Source organism: Scatophagus argus, chromosome 7 (genome assembly GCF_020382885.2).
Source record: "Scatophagus argus isolate fScaArg1 chromosome 7, fScaArg1.pri, whole genome shotgun sequence".
Classification (NCBI taxonomy): Eukaryota; Metazoa; Chordata; class Actinopteri; family Scatophagidae; genus Scatophagus; species Scatophagus argus.
Window position 1 is genome coordinate 6,653,757 of NC_058499.1, and position 18,514 is coordinate 6,672,270.

General features: G+C 42.6%; 3 protein-coding genes across 3 annotated transcripts in view; 1 reads left to right on the forward strand and 2 right to left on the reverse strand.

Annotated features, from left to right (window-relative positions):
- si:dkey-82f1.1 (DENN domain-containing protein 2A) overlaps positions 1 to 756 on the reverse strand; it is a 35,582-nt gene extending 34,826 nt beyond the window's left edge. Inside the window, exon 1 of the mRNA XM_046395452.1 lies at positions 518 to 756. The gene's annotated coding sequence lies outside the window, so the exon portion shown is untranslated. The remainder of the gene's footprint in view (positions 1 to 517) is intronic.
- A 568-nt stretch (positions 757 to 1,324) lies between these two features.
- adck2 (aarF domain containing kinase 2) lies at positions 1,325 to 7,240 on the forward strand. The gene is made up of 9 exons (XM_046395453.1): positions 1,325 to 1,841; positions 2,010 to 2,944; positions 3,082 to 3,228; positions 3,490 to 3,618; positions 3,805 to 3,900; positions 4,004 to 4,282; positions 5,019 to 5,147; positions 5,593 to 5,646; positions 6,355 to 7,240. The coding sequence occupies exons 2-9, from the start codon at positions 2,063 to 2,065 to the stop codon at positions 6,493 to 6,495; spliced, it is 1,857 nt and encodes a 618-aa protein (XP_046251409.1). The 5' UTR covers positions 1,325 to 1,841; positions 2,010 to 2,062; the 3' UTR covers positions 6,496 to 7,240.
- An 88-nt stretch (positions 7,241 to 7,328) lies between these two features.
- srpk2 (SRSF protein kinase 2) overlaps positions 7,329 to 18,514 on the reverse strand; it is a 59,444-nt gene continuing 48,258 nt past the window's right edge. Inside the window, exons 10-18 of the mRNA XM_046393972.1 lie at positions 17,565 to 17,895; positions 15,898 to 16,196; positions 15,252 to 15,840; positions 14,438 to 14,538; positions 14,011 to 14,118; positions 13,827 to 13,896; positions 12,209 to 12,301; positions 11,749 to 11,841; positions 7,329 to 9,653 (exon numbers count right to left, since the gene is read on the reverse strand). Of these exons, the coding sequence (XP_046249928.1) occupies positions 9,469 to 9,653; positions 11,749 to 11,841; positions 12,209 to 12,301; positions 13,827 to 13,896; positions 14,011 to 14,118; positions 14,438 to 14,538; positions 15,252 to 15,840; positions 15,898 to 16,196; positions 17,565 to 17,895 (1,869 nt within the window). The 3' untranslated portion in view covers positions 7,329 to 9,468. The remainder of the gene's footprint in view (positions 9,654 to 11,748; positions 11,842 to 12,208; positions 12,302 to 13,826; positions 13,897 to 14,010; positions 14,119 to 14,437; positions 14,539 to 15,251; positions 15,841 to 15,897; positions 16,197 to 17,564; positions 17,896 to 18,514) is intronic.

Genomic DNA, 18,514 nt, shown 5'->3' on the forward strand with positions numbered 1-18,514 from the left:
GATGTAAGGGTGGAGATCAGAGATGAAACGATAATTACATTATTATTCCATTATTAATCAACAACTGTTTTGATAATTATTTAATTGTCTAGGTCACTTTTCAAGCATAAAGGGTGAATGTCCCATAGTCACGCCCAAACAGAACTGTACACACAAGCAGAGGAAAAAGGACACATATTTAAAAACACACACATTATGAGTTAGCTGGGTCACCTTGTGATTTCATTTTACTCCCCCTAGAGGTCAGACAAACTGTCTAAAGTAAAGCTATGCATGTTTACATGTATAAAGGCCTCAGCTGCACTCCTCTAGTTATTTCACGGAGCGACCTTCATAAAGTGTCTAACAGCATCACCTCAGCAGAGCAACTATCCAGCTGACCTCTGAGCCCAAACCCTGACCTCGCCTTTGAAATGCAAGAGAGATCGAAAAAGCCTGCCTTTTCTGTCAATAGATGTGGGGGGGGGCACAGAGTGGGAGGTGGGGGCCGGTAACATCTGTTTGGCGTTTATCCCACCTTATTGTGTTGCTGAGTCCTGTGTTGGGCCAACAGCTGGGATCCTGGGAGCACACTGAGCCCACTGTCCAGGGGACTCACACCGTGACTGGGAACATGGCTGGGACAAGTTGTCAGTCCTTGAGGGGGCATAGCAGACAGTTTGCAAGACCCCTGGTTTACACAAAGGAAATGACAATGAAATCAAATCTTGGGTGTGTTTTGTTCCTGTCCCCTCCCCCTTTGCCAGCCACACAAATGCCGAATAATAATAAATAAAGCCACTCTTAAGTCGCCTCTTAAGAACTTTGTTCAGGAAAACAAAGAGAATCCTATCAGGAAGTACTTTTCAATGCCATTTCCATTAATGTCCAGACCACATACTGTAAACTCTGCTCTACCAAATGACCTCTCTACCATATTGTTGTATTGGGATTTTTTCAGCTTTTATATACAAGTTCCTGAGGTTTTACAGGCTACATCTTGTGTGTCCTTATGCCCACATTTTCATGTTGTATTTGTTTTGCTGTACCTGCTCAAGCTGCAGTAATGACTCAATTAATCAGTTAGTCAACAGACATTCAATTGATGGACAAATATTTTGATAGTTAATACGCTCTTTATGACATTTTTCAAGAAAAATGTCAAATATTTCTCAGATGCAATAGTATGCTGCTATTCTTTGTCTTATTGACAAAACTATCTTTGTTTCTTGTATGAGGATCAGATAAAACAAGATGTTTAAAAGCTTTGCACTGGGCTTTAAGAATGTATGATTGATTGATTAATTGAGAACATAATTTTAAAAAAAATCTGTGTATGTGTCTCCATCTGTAGGGCAGTTGACGTCTCTGCACATATTTGTAAAGAAAAGTATGCTAACTGAAATCTTGTATGTCAGAGTTTTAGTTTAAGTCGCTGTTGGTCCCTCCATGAGACCTACGTCGGTTGGTCTCACCCGATTAACCTGAGAAACCCACTCGGCATTTTATTTATCTTTTCTTTTGTAATTTTCCGAAATAAAACTGACTAACAATTATTAAAAACAAACGAAGCCGTCGTATAATGCCGAACAACAAGAAGTTAGACGTTTTTCTTCTTCGTTTTTGTTTTCGCTACTGACGGTACACCTTTAAGACGAAACCACGTGACTTTGTCCGCCGTACGTCACCCCCCCGGTCGGAAAGCGACTGCCACTGAACTGTTTTCATGGATGTTCTGCTTTGAATGATTCTTTGGCTGCTACAGTAACGCCATTTCAAGTATGAAATGTCTCACTTGTCAGTGGTGGGAAAAGAAGGAATCCTGTTCCGCTTGGAGGAAACTTCAGTAACTGCTCGTGACTGTGAGTTAAAAAAGGTCATGCATTTTGTGGTGAAATACATACATATTCTGGTGTCTAGTTTAATGTAGGACTAATAAAGGTACCCCCGCCATAACTCGTGTATGTTTACGTGGAGACTGCAGATAATACCGAGTTTGGAGTCACCCTTTACTAATGGTTTTTCTAAAGGGAGTTTTGTGCAAGATAGATACATGTGGTTGAGCTAACAGCCGTTTGAAACGATGACCATGCTGGCCTTTGGAGCAAGAACAGTCCTCTTCAACCTGAGGTACACTTTCCAGAAAGCAGGCTCCTTTACCAGATCCAGACTCATCCAGAGCTCCAGGACACGTTTTGTGAAAAGAGGGCAGATTTTAAGCCAGATACCCAAGGTTACACTGCTATGTTTTGGCGCAGTCAGTGCATCATCCTGTGCAGCCAGTTGCCAGGAAGCAGTTCTTCCATCTCGAACTGCTGCCAGAAAGTCTCTAGCCAAAGTCCAAGTTCACAAAGTTGTGTTTTTTCTCCGTCTCACCCTCCGGGCATTGATGCTGCTCCTCAAATTTGGCCCCCTTCTCCTCCTTGCCCCCCTGGCACTGGTGTCCTCTCGCTGGGCAGGACGCTGGCTGGACGCTCTGCTTTGGGTGACCGAAACATCTGGGCCCACTTTCATCAAGCTTGGTCAGTGGGCCAGCACCAGGCGGGACATCTTCTCCCAGGAGTTCTGCGAGCGCTTCTCCAGGCTCCACGTGAAGGTGCGCCCTCACTCCTGGGCCCACACTAAGCAGTGTCTCCGGAGGGCTTTTGGCGAGGGCTGGAGGAGGCTTTTAGAGTTTGAAAGCAAAGAGCCAGTGGGTTCGGGATGTGTGGCCCAGGTGTACAGAGGCTGGGCGAAAGCGGACCAGGTGGAAGACCCAGCCTTTCAGTCTCTGGTGGAGGAGATGGAGAAAGAAGACTTGCTGGAAGCCTGGGAGATCCCTGGTTTGGGAGGAGTGTTCACATCCTTGTGGCAGCTCTGGAGGGGGAGTAGGGAGGAGGAAGGCTCTGAGGAAAGAAATCAGCCAAAGGGGCGGCCTGAGGAGAGCAGTGCTGAGAAGGAGCGTCTGATACCTGTGGCTATCAAGGTTGGTGTGGAAGTGTACACACACACACACACTTTTGAAAATAAGACATTCCTTCATCATTTTGTTGTCAGTTTGTTCTGTCATGCATTCTTTGTCCTGTCAGTTGATGTTTATAAATGGTTTCTGTTGTTTTACAGGTGGTCCACCCAGGTGTCAGGAGGCAGGTAGAAATGGACCTACTGCTGATGAAAGCGGGCAGTTGGCTCCTGCAATGCCTGCCCGGACTCAAGTGGCTCAGTCTGTGTGAGGTAGTAGAGGAGTTTGAGATGCTCATGACAAAACAGGTAAGAATATTCAGACTCATACGTTTAAAATAATACAGAATTTGTCTTTGTGCTTGTCTCATTTGTTAAATTACCCATATGAGCTGATATGAAGTCAGCTTTGAAGCTATTATCTGTGTAGCAGGCCAGAGGGAAGGATAAATAGCTGAGGTGCCTACATGTAAGGCATATCACATTGCCTTTACAGCACAAAAAATAACAACCTCATAGAAATGAAAGTGAAAAAGTTTAAAATTTACATCTGACTGAATTTTATTTCAGATTGATCTCCGTTTTGAGGCCAGGAATATCGAGCGTTTCCGGGAGAATTTCCGTGAAGTGGATTATGTTAAGTTTCCAACCCCATTACGACCATTTGTCACCAGAACCATTTTAGTGGAAACATTTGAAGTGAGTACAGAAAGATTTAGAACTATAATACTGACCAAATATTACCAAGACCAAATGTTCACTACAAGCACGTCACGCTTGTCAGAATATTGCAAGCACTTTTGTAACTACGGAAGACTCCAGACGCCATATTATTCTTATTGAATGCCAACATTGTTTAGTTTATTTTCAACATTTTTTGTCCAGGAAAGTGAGCCCATATCCAACTACTTGAGTGCTGACATTCCTCAGGAAGTGAAGCAGAGAATAGCCAGGATGGGAGTGGACACCATACTGAAGATGGTAAGATCCTGTAGTGTGAACACACCTGTTCATGTGTGTTATGTCAGATTAAATTTATGTGTAAGACTGTATCTTCACCTCACTTTCCTGTCATGTGTTCCAGGTTTTTGTGGACAACTTTGTCCATGGGGATCTCCATCCCGGGAATATTCTGGTCCAGCGTTTGGGGCCTCCTCCTGGTCCCAGTGACAGTACAGGTACATCAGGGGAGGCTCACGGTAAGACCACCCTCACTGACTTGTGGGACACAGTGGTGGTCAGCGTCAGGCCAGACCCGTGTCCTCTCCAGTTGGTCCTGCTGGACGCCGGCATCGTAGCCCAGCTCAACGACGCCGATCTCGCCAACTTGAAGGCTGTCTTCACAGCTGTAGTGCTGCGTCAGGTAACGAGGGGAAACGTACATACATGAAGTTTTCATGCTGAACTGTGGCAGTAGGGTAGCCTGGTGGATGTAGAGAACTGTACATCATATAGAGGACATGGAAGTTGCTTTTTGGACACTTACTTAACTGAAAGAATCTATTTTTTTTGTAACGTAAACTATGATGTTTTCCTAAACGTAACCAGACATATTTGTTGACTAAATCTGACCAAACTGCAAATGAAAAGTGGGGAAAAATGCTTTTTTGACAGATATCGTGCATAGGGAAGAGTTTTATATATTTTTTTTAACTCTCTGACTAACAGTAGCTTAGGTCTTCATGTTTTTAATTTATGATGAATGCAAAAATAGTTTAATCTCTTAATAACATTTCATAACATAATGTTTCATTTAATTTGCTGAAATTTGTTCTTTATGTTGAATTTGCTAAGTGGTTGCTGAAGCCGTACCAAAACCAGTGACTGAAATACGATTTTCTGCTACCATGTCTGTAAATGATTCTTATTAAAAAGGAGAGCTACGTGGCCATTTACTTTGTTTAAATATAACAATACACCTGGGGTATCAGGAGAATATAGAGTGTAGCAGAACATATTCTAAAACTTAATTTATGCATATCTGAATTTTAACCTTTTTAACATCAAATCCAGTCAGCATTTAACTCCTTAAACCTTAAGGTGAGAGAAAAACCTCCAGCTTGGACTTAGTGTCTGATATGTTGACTTCCATGCTTCAGGGCGAGCGAGTGGCAGAGTTGATCCTGCATCACGCTCGAGCCAACGAGTGCCAAGACGTGCCCCGGTTTAAGAAGGAGATGGCCCAGCTGGTGGACCACGCCCTCAGCAACACCATCTCTCTGGGGAAGGTACTCACCTGGATTTCTATCTATTTACTGTGTCTAAATTGTGTTTGTGAAGGTCTGCATAATGGCGGCCAACATGATGGTCGTCGTTATTTAGTTATTGTGTTTAGCTTTACAAGACATTAGAAAAGAAATTAAATTTTGTCATCTTTCTATGATTACAAGACATCATGGTGTCTCCTTCTCTTAGAGGTGTAAACCGCATTGCAAGTCCTTACTTATACAGAGTTTATTTAGGCTAAAAGGAAGTTTGGTTCAAAGGGGACAATGAACTAAACCACCTGTGTGACACAAATTGGCTAAATTTGCTAAGCAACCATCAGGAAGTTTTCACAATTAATGTCTTATTGACTTGATGAGGTGATCAGTTAGTTTAGAAAATACAGTCATTAACTACTATTGACCTGTTTTGTTGACTGTTTTTTTTTGTGTGTGTGTGTGTTTACAGATGCAAGTGGGTGACTTGCTCTCCAGGGTCTTCAGTCTAGTCATCAAGCACAAGGTAGAACATCAGGAGGTTACACTCACCACAACGAACAAACACTCACCTGAACACAACTCTCCGTAGCTTAGGTTTTCCGTGACGTTAGCTGGGAAAAAAAAATTAAGATAACATTCCTGTCTTGTCTTCTCTAATTCTTATGTCAAATTTGTTCATAAAGCTTATGCAATTTCACCACATGCTTGGAAACTGCGCCCCAGACTGCAATACCACAACACAACGTCTTGACTTTGCTTGGACATAAAAAACATTTACACGTAAAAATAATGTTTTATAAATAATAAACTACTTACACATGGTTTATTGCTTAAGTCCTACGTAAAATTGAAATTGATCGTAGGTCTGTTTCCCAACAAAATTCGCGACACTACGGAGTTCCCCTCACTGATGAAGAGAGCAGATTTGTCAGCTCAATGGGGACGTAACAGCATGTAACTTCCCGGTTAAAAGAATAAAAGCTTATTGAAAGACTACAAGAGCTACAGAGAAAAAAAAAAAAATCATAACGCGATTTTAAGTAGGACTTTGTTGAGTGTAACTCTGATGCATAAAGGAAGTTGTTGAGCGATTAACATTATAAACAGTGCTTGTTACAACCTGGTTTTGTGTTAGATTTAACAGTTGGAACCACCAACAGACTGAGTGAACTGAAACGGATGTGAGCGCTGTGATGTCACCTCTCACTGATGTTGCTGACTGTTTTTCTAGGTCAAGCTGGAGAGCAATTTTGCCTCCATTGTGTTTGCCATCATGGTGCTGGAGGGCCTGGGCAGGTCACTTGATCCGGACTTGGACATTCTGGATTTGGCGAAACCCCTGCTGCTGAAGAACTGTGCCTCTCTGCTGTGACACGCACACACACACACACACACAGACAGGTACCTACGAGAATGCACACAGCAAGTAAGTCCCATATACTGTATACATATACTCCATCTACATGTCCAGTGTATACTGTGTCCTCCTGCTGGCAAGGCGATGGCTTGTCTTCAAGCGTACAATGCAAGATCCCACGTGGATCACATGATTACTGTGTCGTCACTACATTTTAGCAGTGCTGATGCCATAAATACCTCACTGAGTTTTACGTTAGTGTTTCCGTTTTCATCACTGCTGGTCTTGAATTTTATCAACCGTTGTCTGGTTGTAGGACAGAAAATTCCACCCACCAAATTCCAGTTCAGGGTACCTCCAACTAATGAACAAGAGTACACACCATTAACACGAGGCACCTCTTGTTTATTGAGTGCTAATGGAGTCAGACACACAGATGGCATCAGAGACCATTTGTAGTGATGTAAGATTTAAAAGAAAGTCCCTAGCTGGTACTTAAAAGTATATTTTTTATTTTTTAATGACTAATATTGATCTCAGGATGTCTTTTATCACCCCATCTTTTATTGCATCTTACATAATGTTGTCTAATGGACATATCTGCTTTGATGTGAATCACAATGTACTGTAACATTTGTTCTTATAGACTACATTGACGATGTGAAGCCTTTGGCTAATTGTACTCACAAACTGACTTTTGTCTTTTAACGTTCCATTGTAAGAGAGGGAACATATAAATAAACAAGGGAATCTATGTTAATGTTTTTGGTATTTTCTTTGCTGTCTCTAGTTTTCTGACCCTCTTAGTGAAGTTGACTGACTGCAGCTTCAAAGCAGACAATTCGGGATCCATTAATTTACAGTTTTATTAAATCTGTCAATGAAAAACACAGACAAGAGACGCGATTCTGTCAATGTCATCAGGAAGAACAGTCAGCATGGCTGAAAGAGTGAGATCAGGGGGTTTTGGTGCAAAAAACTCATCACATATCCTTTATTGCAAAACTGTTGATTTTTTTTTTTTTTTTTTTTAAATCACCATCGAGAGCCCAGACAGAGCAGCACTGTTCAAGTAAGGAGGGAGGGGGAGAGGTGACAACTGTGTAAAAAAATCTTTCAATAATAATAATAATAATAATAATTAATAATAATGACAAATGAAATAAAAACATCTCTAATAGACAAACACAATCACCTCAGTATAAGACGAGATTCTGTCACGGTCACAACAACCAGAGAAAGTTGTTTTCTTTTTTTCTCTTTTTTTTTTTTAAATGAATTAAATAGTTTTTAAAAATATCTCACCATTTACTTATACTCATCTTTTTTCATTTATTGCGAAAAATAGGCAACTGGACTAATTGTGATGATGCAAGTTTTTGTGTGTGTCTGTGTCACAGAAATAGAGATTAAGTGGAGTGGAACGTCTCGGAGCGTTGGCACTGAGAGCAGCAGCAGTGTGCGGCAATGCAGTACTCCCATTCAGCCACTAGGTGGTACAGTTCAGTCTGAACATTCCTCCAGGGCCGGAATAACGACTGCCCCCTCCCTCAGAGGATGTCAAGTTATGCCAACAACTTCTTGGAATGATGCTTGTGTGTTGAAACTTTGTCCATGGTTGCTTATCGGCATTTGCAAGATCTCAGTTCTATGTACAAAGATTTCAAATCCCTGAAGGACATCTACAAAGTCAAGTGCAACCGCCATGTGACCATCCCCTTTCCAAAGAAGCTCAGGGATCAAAGGGTTCCTCTATGGGGAATAAAAGGGGACTAGTACCAGTCGGACCAGGTAAACGTGCCACAGCAGAACTCAACAGAATTGTTCTTAAAGTCAGGAATGATGGATTTAGGAATGTCGAAAAGCTGAAGAGGAAGGGGATGTAATGTAGTTACCTTTCTCAGAGGGGGCACCGAAATATCCTAACATAATTCTTTCTAACAGAATGTCCAAGAGAGGTGAGGAAACATGAAAGAAACTAGCGAAATGCACGAATAAAATAACGCATCCATCGTCCACTTGTCATAGCCGTTCATGCTGATCCATCAGGCCCTCCATGCATTTTAAAAGTCTTCAAAGACCAAGCTGTCCTCCTCCATGTTGAACTGAATGTATCTTTGTTTTTTTTGTTTTTCATTGTCGTCGTTTTCTTTGCTCATCCCGCACCTTTTCTGTCTCTGTCGAAAGTGACAGCTGTCAGTGTGGTGCCCCCTGGAGGACTGATTTTAGGGATTGGATTCTTGGAAGGAATCAGGGTGTAAACTCTTAGTCTGATAAAGGTGCTTCTCCCACAGCAGGGGATGGGAAAGTATGGCAGCTGGGCTGGAAAGAGAGGAGACGGGGTCGAATCTTCAGCACAGACTCACACACACACACACACAGTCATTCTCACTCACAAAAACACACTTGTTTGACTTTGAGGCTCTTGCTATGCAAAGGTCAAGGCAGATGGAGCTCTGGGCCGTCGGCACTGTGATGGGGCTTCTCATTGGCTTCACTGAAGAGCACAGCAGCTGTCAGTGGTCCATGACTGGCTCAGAAGAAGTAAAAACTGAGAATTAGGAGCGATTAGATTGAAGAATGCGACTGACATGTTGACGGCAGAAGAGAAGAATAAAGTACATTACTGACTTTTCCCGTTTGCAATGTGAGCAGCTCCTGTTTTCAAATTATCTGACTTTTTATGGGAGATGTTATTGAAGACACAGCTACTATGTCACGTTATCTCCATAATTTCATCTATACATTCCTTTTTGAGAAGATGAGGCGGTTGTGTGGGGCTTAAGCCTACTCAGATAAGCATGTAATGGATCGTTGAGATAGTGCAGGAAAGAATAAGTCCTTCTCATCTACTCTGACTCAGTTTGTCTCCAGCTTCTGTCCATGCTGTTGTTTCACAGGCTGCCTCCAGGGGGTGATGTTTGGGATAACTTGGGGGGGACTGGGTGGGTAGGTGGGGGGGAGACGACATCTGATCAGTGATTGTGGCTACGAGTTGATCCAGGGGTGGTTGAGGCATTCGCCGGCCGTGGCCCTCTTCTCGGGCACCATCTCCAGCATTGGCAGAAGGAAGTGGGTGAAGTGGCCGGCGTCCTCGTGCGCCCAGCCGTACTTCTCCACCAGCACGTCAAACAAGGACCACGGCTTCAGCTTGGTGATGTGCCGCAGCTCACCTATAGGGGGAGATGCGAGGCAAAATCAATGACAGCACAGGAAAATGAAGGGAGAAAAGACAGTGGCAACATTTAAAGGGCTAGTTCACCCAAATGACAGCATATTTTTGTTGCTGTTTTTGTATCCAAAACTACCTCATTGGCTGCTTTGCACCAAAGGTAATTAAGATTTTTCAGTGGTTTGGGTGAATTGACCCTTTAAAAGCCATGATTCTGCAGGTTCCAGCCACACGCTACAGCACTGCAGCTGATCTCAGCGATCAGTTCACTTTCTCTGAACATGTGGTCGTCAGCGAGGTGCTGTTAACGATGGAGTGAAAACCTGTAGAGTCTTGGCTGAAAACCATGAGAACAGACGGCAAGAAGAGGACGGCAAGAGACAGAGAAGAGGAAATGTAATAGAAAGAGACAAGGAGAGGACGGTGTACATTATTAAAGAGAGAAGGGAAATGATTGGCTGGAAGCACAAGACTGATGGAGAAGGAAAAAGTATGAGAGAACGATTAATGATGGAAGCGATCGAGACCAGAGGTTTGGGTCAAACCACAGCTGCCATGGTAACTTCCTGTACACTGATTGGAGGACACAGGATGGAGGAAAATAAACCATACAGAGACTTTTCTTATAAGGTTGTCATGATACCAGAGTTTTAAAGTTGGAAACAATACTGGTATAAAAATCACTATATTAAATAGTCTTTTGATAGCATGGCAACCAAAGAAAAAAAAAATAGGATTTTTAAGGGATACTTATTCCCTTAAAATGAATGAGAGATTGATGAGGGCACATGTGATTGTGCACATATGCATTTTTATAAAAGTTCAGTGTAAGAGTGAAAGAAGGAAATGAGGTAAATAAAAAAAAAAAACACTGTGTGGCAGAAGGCGGCGTGGCAGACAGGAGAAGCCCGGAGAGACAGAGTGAGAAAGTCAGAGCAGATTAACAGAGCGTCAGGAGATAAAAGGGAAGAACATTGAGACATCAATGCAGGATCAGACCTCAGATAGAGACAACATCAAAGGCGGAATATTCAGTCTCATGACACATTATGAAGAATATATGAGCAGAAAGGGGAAGGAGACTGAGAGAAAGAAAAAAGAGAATAAGTGAGAGAGTGCAAGGGTTATCAGCTGTACCAAACACAGATCCACGCACTTACCAGGCTCAAGGATGAGCAGGATCACTGAGGTGTTTGACACACTTCAATAGCACCTCAGATGCAGAGTTCTGCAGCATGACTTTACTGTCCCTGCTGTTGTTAATAACCCGCTGCTGTAATGTCACAGCCTGAGTGGGCTTGCTCCTTCTTTTAAGTGTGGACCTTTGCTAAACAAAAATTAAATAAGAAGTTTTTGATCCTAACTTTGACAGTCTGTAATTGCATCTACGTGGTGGTTTTGGCTTTTACTTCACAGAATTCAGTTGTTGATTTTAGACAAAAACATCAGACTACCTGTTGTTTTAACTACTACAAACCTGTTTGCTCAAGTCTGTATTAAGATAGTATAATTTCTGATTATTTAGAAAAATAACTTTATTTTGTTTTGCCTCTTAAGACAAACAAAGTATTTGAATTTCGGTTTGGAAGGGACTGGTGATTAAAATCATTTATTTCACATTTTTTAAATCACAATTTGCTTGGATTCATTAATTTGGAAAACAGAAGTCATTAAAATGAACATTCATTTTCTTATAATGTATGTTTTAGAGTGCTTGTTTTTGTGAATAACATTTTGGGTTACTTTGCTTCAGTGTGCTTTTAGTGTCTTTTTTTTGAAGCAGTTCCTTCAATCCAAGAACACTTTTTCTTACAGGAGACAAATAAACACACAACTTTTGGTCTGAAAATAGAACACAATGTGATCATATCACCATGATACCAATGAAATCATCGCCCCTCGCTACAATTAGTTGTTAATTTTTGCTGTGACTGACAGCTCACATACATCACCTGAAGAGATATAATTCAGACTACTGTGGCAGCACTACAAACCTAATTACAAAAAAATAAAAATACCTCAGTGTGAAGACCTCTGCAGTTCCTACATCAGGCCTACCCTCCACCTAACCAACCCCTGACCACGGTGTCGTTTACCTTTCTTGGAGAAAAACTCTCGGCTGTACTTCCCGGCTGCGACCACTTTGCGTGGGACCTTCCCAAGGAGCTCCATGATCAGAGCGATGTGGTCTGCCCACCACCACATGCATCACAGAGGGAACAGGCACGGTTCAGCATCACAGGCATGCACACACACACACACACACACACATACACACATCAACACGACCGGCTGTAGGGGACTGACACACACTGCTGCCTTGGAGTACTGCATGGACACACAACATCCCCAAGTGGAGAGGATCTTGAGGAAAAGGTTGTCCCTACTGTTTCCAGTCACATCCATTATTAATGCATCCAAATATTCCCCCGAATCAAAATCAATCAATCCACAATAACATAATCTTTAAACTTATATGGTGTCTGCTTGTGTCCAGTTTTGTCTGCTTTTGGCATCTGTGTGTCCCAGTCCCATCAGCTCTCAGGCCAGCACTACCTCTTCGGTTGAAGAACTCCCGGGAATATTTTCCAGAGAGCGCAAAGTGCCTCGGAATACAGCCCAGCAGCTCTATGATGTGAGCTATGTGGTCTATGGAGGAGAGAGGGAGGGAGGGAGGGAGGGAGGGAGGTGGGAAGGAGGGGAGGGGACAGGAAGAAGGATGACAAATAAAAAGAAAAGGAGATGCAAAAGACAGGAAAGGTAAAGACAAAGAAGTGGAGATTTTATTGAAAGACAGGGAGAGATGAAAGTAAAATGCAAGGAAATAGTAAAGAAGATGTATTGGGGTGCAAGGAATTGGAAATAGGGACAGGAAGTGACAGGTAGAGAAGATCACAGAGGGACGGGGAAGGAGGGGGGGTAAAAAGAGAGAGGAAAGGAAGGAAAAAGGAGACAGTCACAGACGGTAAAGGAGAAAAATCCGTGTTAGTGAGCTGTGCCTCCACAGCAGAGGTGATGAGATGAAATGAAGAGCCTTGGAGTAAAAGTGACGTGCATTCACATGCACATGAATTGAGTGAACTAGAACCTAAAGCTGGATTTTTCAATTTGGCCTCAGTGGCAGGAGATCAAAGGTGTCTCTCTGCAAATCAGCATGTCACGATAAATCTGACAGCGGCTTAACTGTGTGAGGTTAACCGTGTGTCACGTGCAAGGAGGAAAATAAGACAATGAGGTGGCAAGATCAAAGATCAGAGGAGAGGAAGAGATCAAGGACTGAGGGTGAGGATGAGTTTGAAAGTTTATTTTGCAAGACATAAACTAAGGAGGAGTTAATGACTGGAGTCAACATGCAAACATAGGGATTATGTTGCTGGGCAGAGTAAACGTAACCCAAACATATACTCAAAAAGTTACGGTTACGTTACCGGCTGTTACCATTTTACAGTTTGTTGGTAATCTGTCATGCTGCAACAGTCTGGATGTTGAGCTCAGTGACAGGAAACTGTGTGAGCTCTCAGTGTGTCCGTGACAGTTTGAGAAGTTTGGGTGTATGCAGTGGGATGGAGGTGAGTGGAGGCATAGCAGCAGAATTAAAAGGACAGGATTTACAGTTGACGGTGGATAGGGGGACTGGGAAGAGGGATGACTATAGCTTTGACTAAGCTCACTTTAGGCCATTTTCTTTTAATCAATTTACAATACAATTAGTAATAATCTAATATTGTCTATTGTACAGATAAATTGTTAGAAACATCAATCCTGCACTTGAGCAGAGATGACACACTTGCAAAACAACAAAAGCATTCTCTTCCAACACAATACATCAAGTCATGAGAGAGCATTAGAGTCCCTGCTGCAATCTGCACTCCAGCAGTCAGCAGCAACGCATCTGATCAGCGGAGGTTAAACAGCACATAAACACAAATTTTCAATACATTAAATCAATCGCAATTTTCAATCTAAGCAGCTTTTGTGATTCTGTTGTACATTTTTCATCACTGCGAGCCCCTTTTCATCTTCAAGTGAACATCTGCAGACCAAGCCCTCCGTCTCCACATGTAATATTGAGGAGTAGTTCCCCTCTGAAATGCTTTCAAACTACAAGGTTGCTTTGTGTCTATTTTCGGAAATCAAATTAGTGTATTTACGTCATAAAGATTTAAATACTCACCCTCATCACGGGAGTAGTCCTCTCCGGAGTGGGGCTCGAACAAGTAGTCTCCAGTAGCCAGCTCGAAAGCCTGCAAGAGATCAAACAGAGTACTGAACCTGAGTCTATACTCAGCGTGTACGCGTGCATAATTTAAAAGGAAGTATACATGTGTGTAGTGTATTTATGTATGTGTTTGCCTCACCATGCAGGCAGTACTCCAGATGTCTGCAGGGGTGCTGTACCCAGCTCCTATCAGGACTTCAATGGCTCGGTACTGTCTCGTCTGGATGTCCTCTGTGAAGTGCTTATGCTGCACAGAGAAGAGGAGAGAAGAAGATGACTTGGTGTAAGTTTGTACATTCGTTACTGTACAAACATTCAGCATCAAAAATCGTTAATAAATCAAATTCAATGAAAATCTTTCATTGTTTTTTCCATTAATCCAGACATTCATGGTAAATGGACTTGTATTTATGGACTTTCCGACACATGCCACATACACACACACACACTTACACACATTCTCACACTGCATCCCTCATGCAGCCGTGTGACCTACCGGTTGCAGTTAAAGGCTACCTCCATGTTTATTTAAAAAAAACATACGTATGCTTCAAATCAAGTCTTACCACCCAGCAGGCATTTCCAAGATCAGCGATTTTGACTCGAATAGACTCAGCGTTGCGAGGGTCTAGTGGGTTGATCAGGAGATCTGCAGCTCTGGCCCTGACTGTGAAGGCAAAGTGAAAAAACAGAGCTGACAGGTAAGAAGGGCTTACACACTCTAATGTACAAATGACAGACACTTATTAAAGGCAGTGGACTATTAACAAGCAATCAAGGTGAGAGACTTAACTTCGTCCTGATGACCAGTTTGTTATTTAACTGGAGATTATGTGGTGGTTGCACTTGCTGAGAAATATTTTGTTAAAAATCACCACTAAAAGTAAGAGGCGATATGATGTGACCCCCGTGCTAGAAAGTTAGAGACTGAGTTATTGATGCGAAAACAAACGATATGAGTGGGTTGACTCATAGTGCTGGTGAGTCACTAGTAATAGTGAGTTTTAGTGATGTCATTTCCAAAGACATTTTTATACTGCTTTCCTTCTCTGTGGTGTGTTGTTTTCACTATTATTACCCAAAGTATTGTCAGGAAGAATTAAGTCTACGAAGTGGACTTCTCCCATATCGTGGATTATGTTGTGAAATAATAATCAGGATTGAATGTTTGGCGAAACGTAGGAGGTAACTCACAGAAGAATTTTTACTTTACAAATTACCAGACATGGCAGATTCATTTTGGGATTAAGATCACTGACAACCTCTGCAGTTAGTACAGATTATTAGAGGTCCCCAGACAAATACTAGTCAGTAATTATTGTGTAAAAATTATAATTGTTCTGTGTGTAAATCAGTGAATATCCAGTAACCACATCGTACCTTTGGGTGTGTCTCCCGTGCTCGACGACGACACAGTGCGACTGCGGTCAGCGCTGGGGTTGTTGGCTGACGTGCCAGCTCCAATCTCTGTCGTACCAACAGAAATGGGGTTTCCCGGCTCAGGATCCAGGGGCAAGTCTGGGAAGAGTGGCATTGTGACAAGATGGCGGTCACTGGAACCGTTGGTCAGCCCCGGCTCAGCCAGCTCACCATTATACATCTCATATCCAGAGCTGAGAGAGTTGTCCCTGTCCGTGTAGCTGAGCTCAGACTCCACCAGGGGGCAGAGGAGAGGCTCGGAGGTGGGGGAGAGAGGTGGAGGAGTGCCAGGGTTTGGTTTCAGTCCCTCAGACCCCAACAAAACGTGACCGTTGGTTTTGGCCGAATTGGTTTTGTTGTTGTGGGATTTGACTGGGGAGAAGGTGTTGTCCGTGAAGAGCTCCGCGGTCGTGTCGTCATCCTCGTCTTCCTCGTCCTCCTCTTCATCCTCATCAGCCTCCCCCTCCTGCTCCTTTGACTCCTCTTCCTCTACCACTGCCTCCTCGTCCTCCTCTGTTTTACTCTCACTCTTTGGCTCCTCGGTCTCATCCTCCTCTCTTTCAGTCTCTTTCTCCTCCTCCTCTTCCGCTTCCTCCACCTCCTCTACTTTTTCCTCCACCCCCTCTTCCTCATTCTCATCATCTGCCCCTTTTAATCCGTCCCCCTCCTCCCCCTCCTCCTCCTCCTCCTCCTCCTCGTCCTCGTCCTCCTCCTCCTCCTCCTCCCCCTCTTCATCCTGTACGTCTTCCTGTGTTGGATCTCGGTTGCCTTCTTCTGTGGTGGGGGGAATGGGGGTATCTTTTTCAATGGTGGGTGTGGGCTCCTCCTCTTCCTCTTCCACCTCCTCATAGGGGTCATCGTTGGTGATGTGGGGTGCCTTGTCCTGCTCCTGGGGAGGCGCTGCACCTAACATAGACACAGGACCAGGAATACAAAAAACAAGAAAGGAAGTGGGTGAGATGGAGATATAATCAAAGACAGTGTAGGCAGGGAGGGAAGCTGCATGAAAAGAGAATAAAAATGCGTAAAGGAGGCAAAGGAGAGAATGATGAGACAGAGGGTGGAGGAGGGAGACGGAGAAAGACTTTCTTTTTTTCATTGAATCAGCTTCCCATACACAGAGGGACTAGTGTGGGCTGACTGGTTGGAGCCAATCCACCTGCTTTTCATTCACAGGAAGGCTGCACAGACCTACATACACACATTCATACACACACTCACTAACGCTGTGGATATGTAAAAGCCACTGATTTGCTTTAGAAAATCAGCTGTCTTGACGTCGACAACATGAATACAGTAAAAAGTACAGGATAACCTAAATACGTTGCTCAGGTTTCCTTCGCAGTACATTTCACCTAAAGAAAGAAAGGACTCTGCACCACACTCTCTAAATTATTAATGAGTGCCTGAACATCAAATATGATAACCACACCAAAAAACAAAGCAAACTGGTGACTTTAATGCAAAGTAGAATACGTTTAGATTCAACCAACAGGAGCTTTTTCAAGATGGCAACATTTTTGGACTGAACTTTCCAAAAAAGAATATTTTATTTTTGACATTTCACAAGGCCTGATAATCAGTTTCACTCAACTTACGCCTGGTATTAGAATGCAATCTGTATTCAAACAACATTTTTAATACAAATAAAGGACCATCAATGTATCACAAATGCCAAATTTACAAGAGGGGACATTTAATTATTTAATTATTATAATTATTTCACAAAGTTTCTCCTAACTCAACAACTCACAAAATTCTGTGATTTTTGGACTGAGTCTGGGGCTGATTTGCTGCCACCTCAAATCACTCACACAAAATGTTTTGATCTGGAGGACAAAAACGCATTAGAAATACCAGGCGTAAATGTAAAGGCAAGATGAGATTTTTTTCATTATCCACATAACCTATCCGGGTACAGATCCTCTTTAATACCAGGTTGAAATGGGGTGTTTATCTCACTTAAAATGAGACAAAATTGCAAATAAGTTCAGTACAGTTCTGCGTAACAAATCAGAAATGCACTGAAGAGTACACTCAATGCATTTTGGTTACTAACACTGAGCATGAAAACTACATAAGGCACTTATTCACCAGAAAATCACCACGCTGTGTTTACTGTATTAAGGGTACACAGCATTAAGTCTGCAACTTACCAGTTTCTGCAACTTCCTAGTTATGGGACTAATAAAAGATTATCTTATCTTATCTTAAGTGATACACGTGACAACACGCACTAAACCTTGGGAAAACTCTCAGGATCATAAGACTCACATGTATGATTGGTCAACCTGACGGGCCGCTCCCTCTCTCCTCCCTCCTCCTCCTCATCCTCCCCGTCCTCTTCATCATCGTCGTCCTCATCGCTCTCACCCAGGGCCATGCTGGGCCCCAGCTGCGGAGGTGGTGACGGCTGCTGCAGCAGCGGTGAAGAAGGGTTGTGTTCGTGCTCCCCTTTCTCTCGCCCTTCTTTGGCTCTCTCCTCCTTCTTCTCTGCCTCTCTCTCCAAGGCTTCGATCTCGAGCATCCGTCTCTCCAGCAGCTCCGCCTGCCGCTTCTGTTTCTTCTTCAGCTTCTTCTTCTTGTTCTTGGAGATCTTCCCCACCTAGGACAAAAACAAAAGATGGGACAGGAGAGGAAGAGAAGGGGACACAAGGGAAGCAAAAAAAAAAAAACCTGAATTAATGAAAGGCAGACAAGGAATGAAAAGTTTGAATAATTTTTTTGAATGGCGAGTTATGATTTATAAGTAATGTCTGCTAACAAATTCACTGTAAAGATAACAAATCATAACAATATTTTACATACATATTATAATATGTTATTTAAATAGAACATCTGAATCAAAGTATTGTACTTATGTGTAGTATGCTTACTCATGTATTTTGAGTATTTTTCAATTTGATCAAACCACAGCCACACAGTCCTGATGAGGCAGGACACCGTGAGCTTTAGTGATAAGCTCTTGATAAAGAATAACTGACGATGTTTGTTTTCATGCAATTCTGTTGCTTTTTTCTAATATTAAATTGTGATTGTTGCTTCATTTGTCATAAACACTTAATGTTGAAAGACATACTTTACAAAGCTGAAAAATGTGCTGTTTTTCTCAGCTTATGAAAGGTGGACGTTATGGAAGCATACGATTTTCACGTGACGGTGATGTTATGAAGCTGCATATCTTTATGATATTTCTCTGAAAAGAGTTTAATTTCTTACTTTAC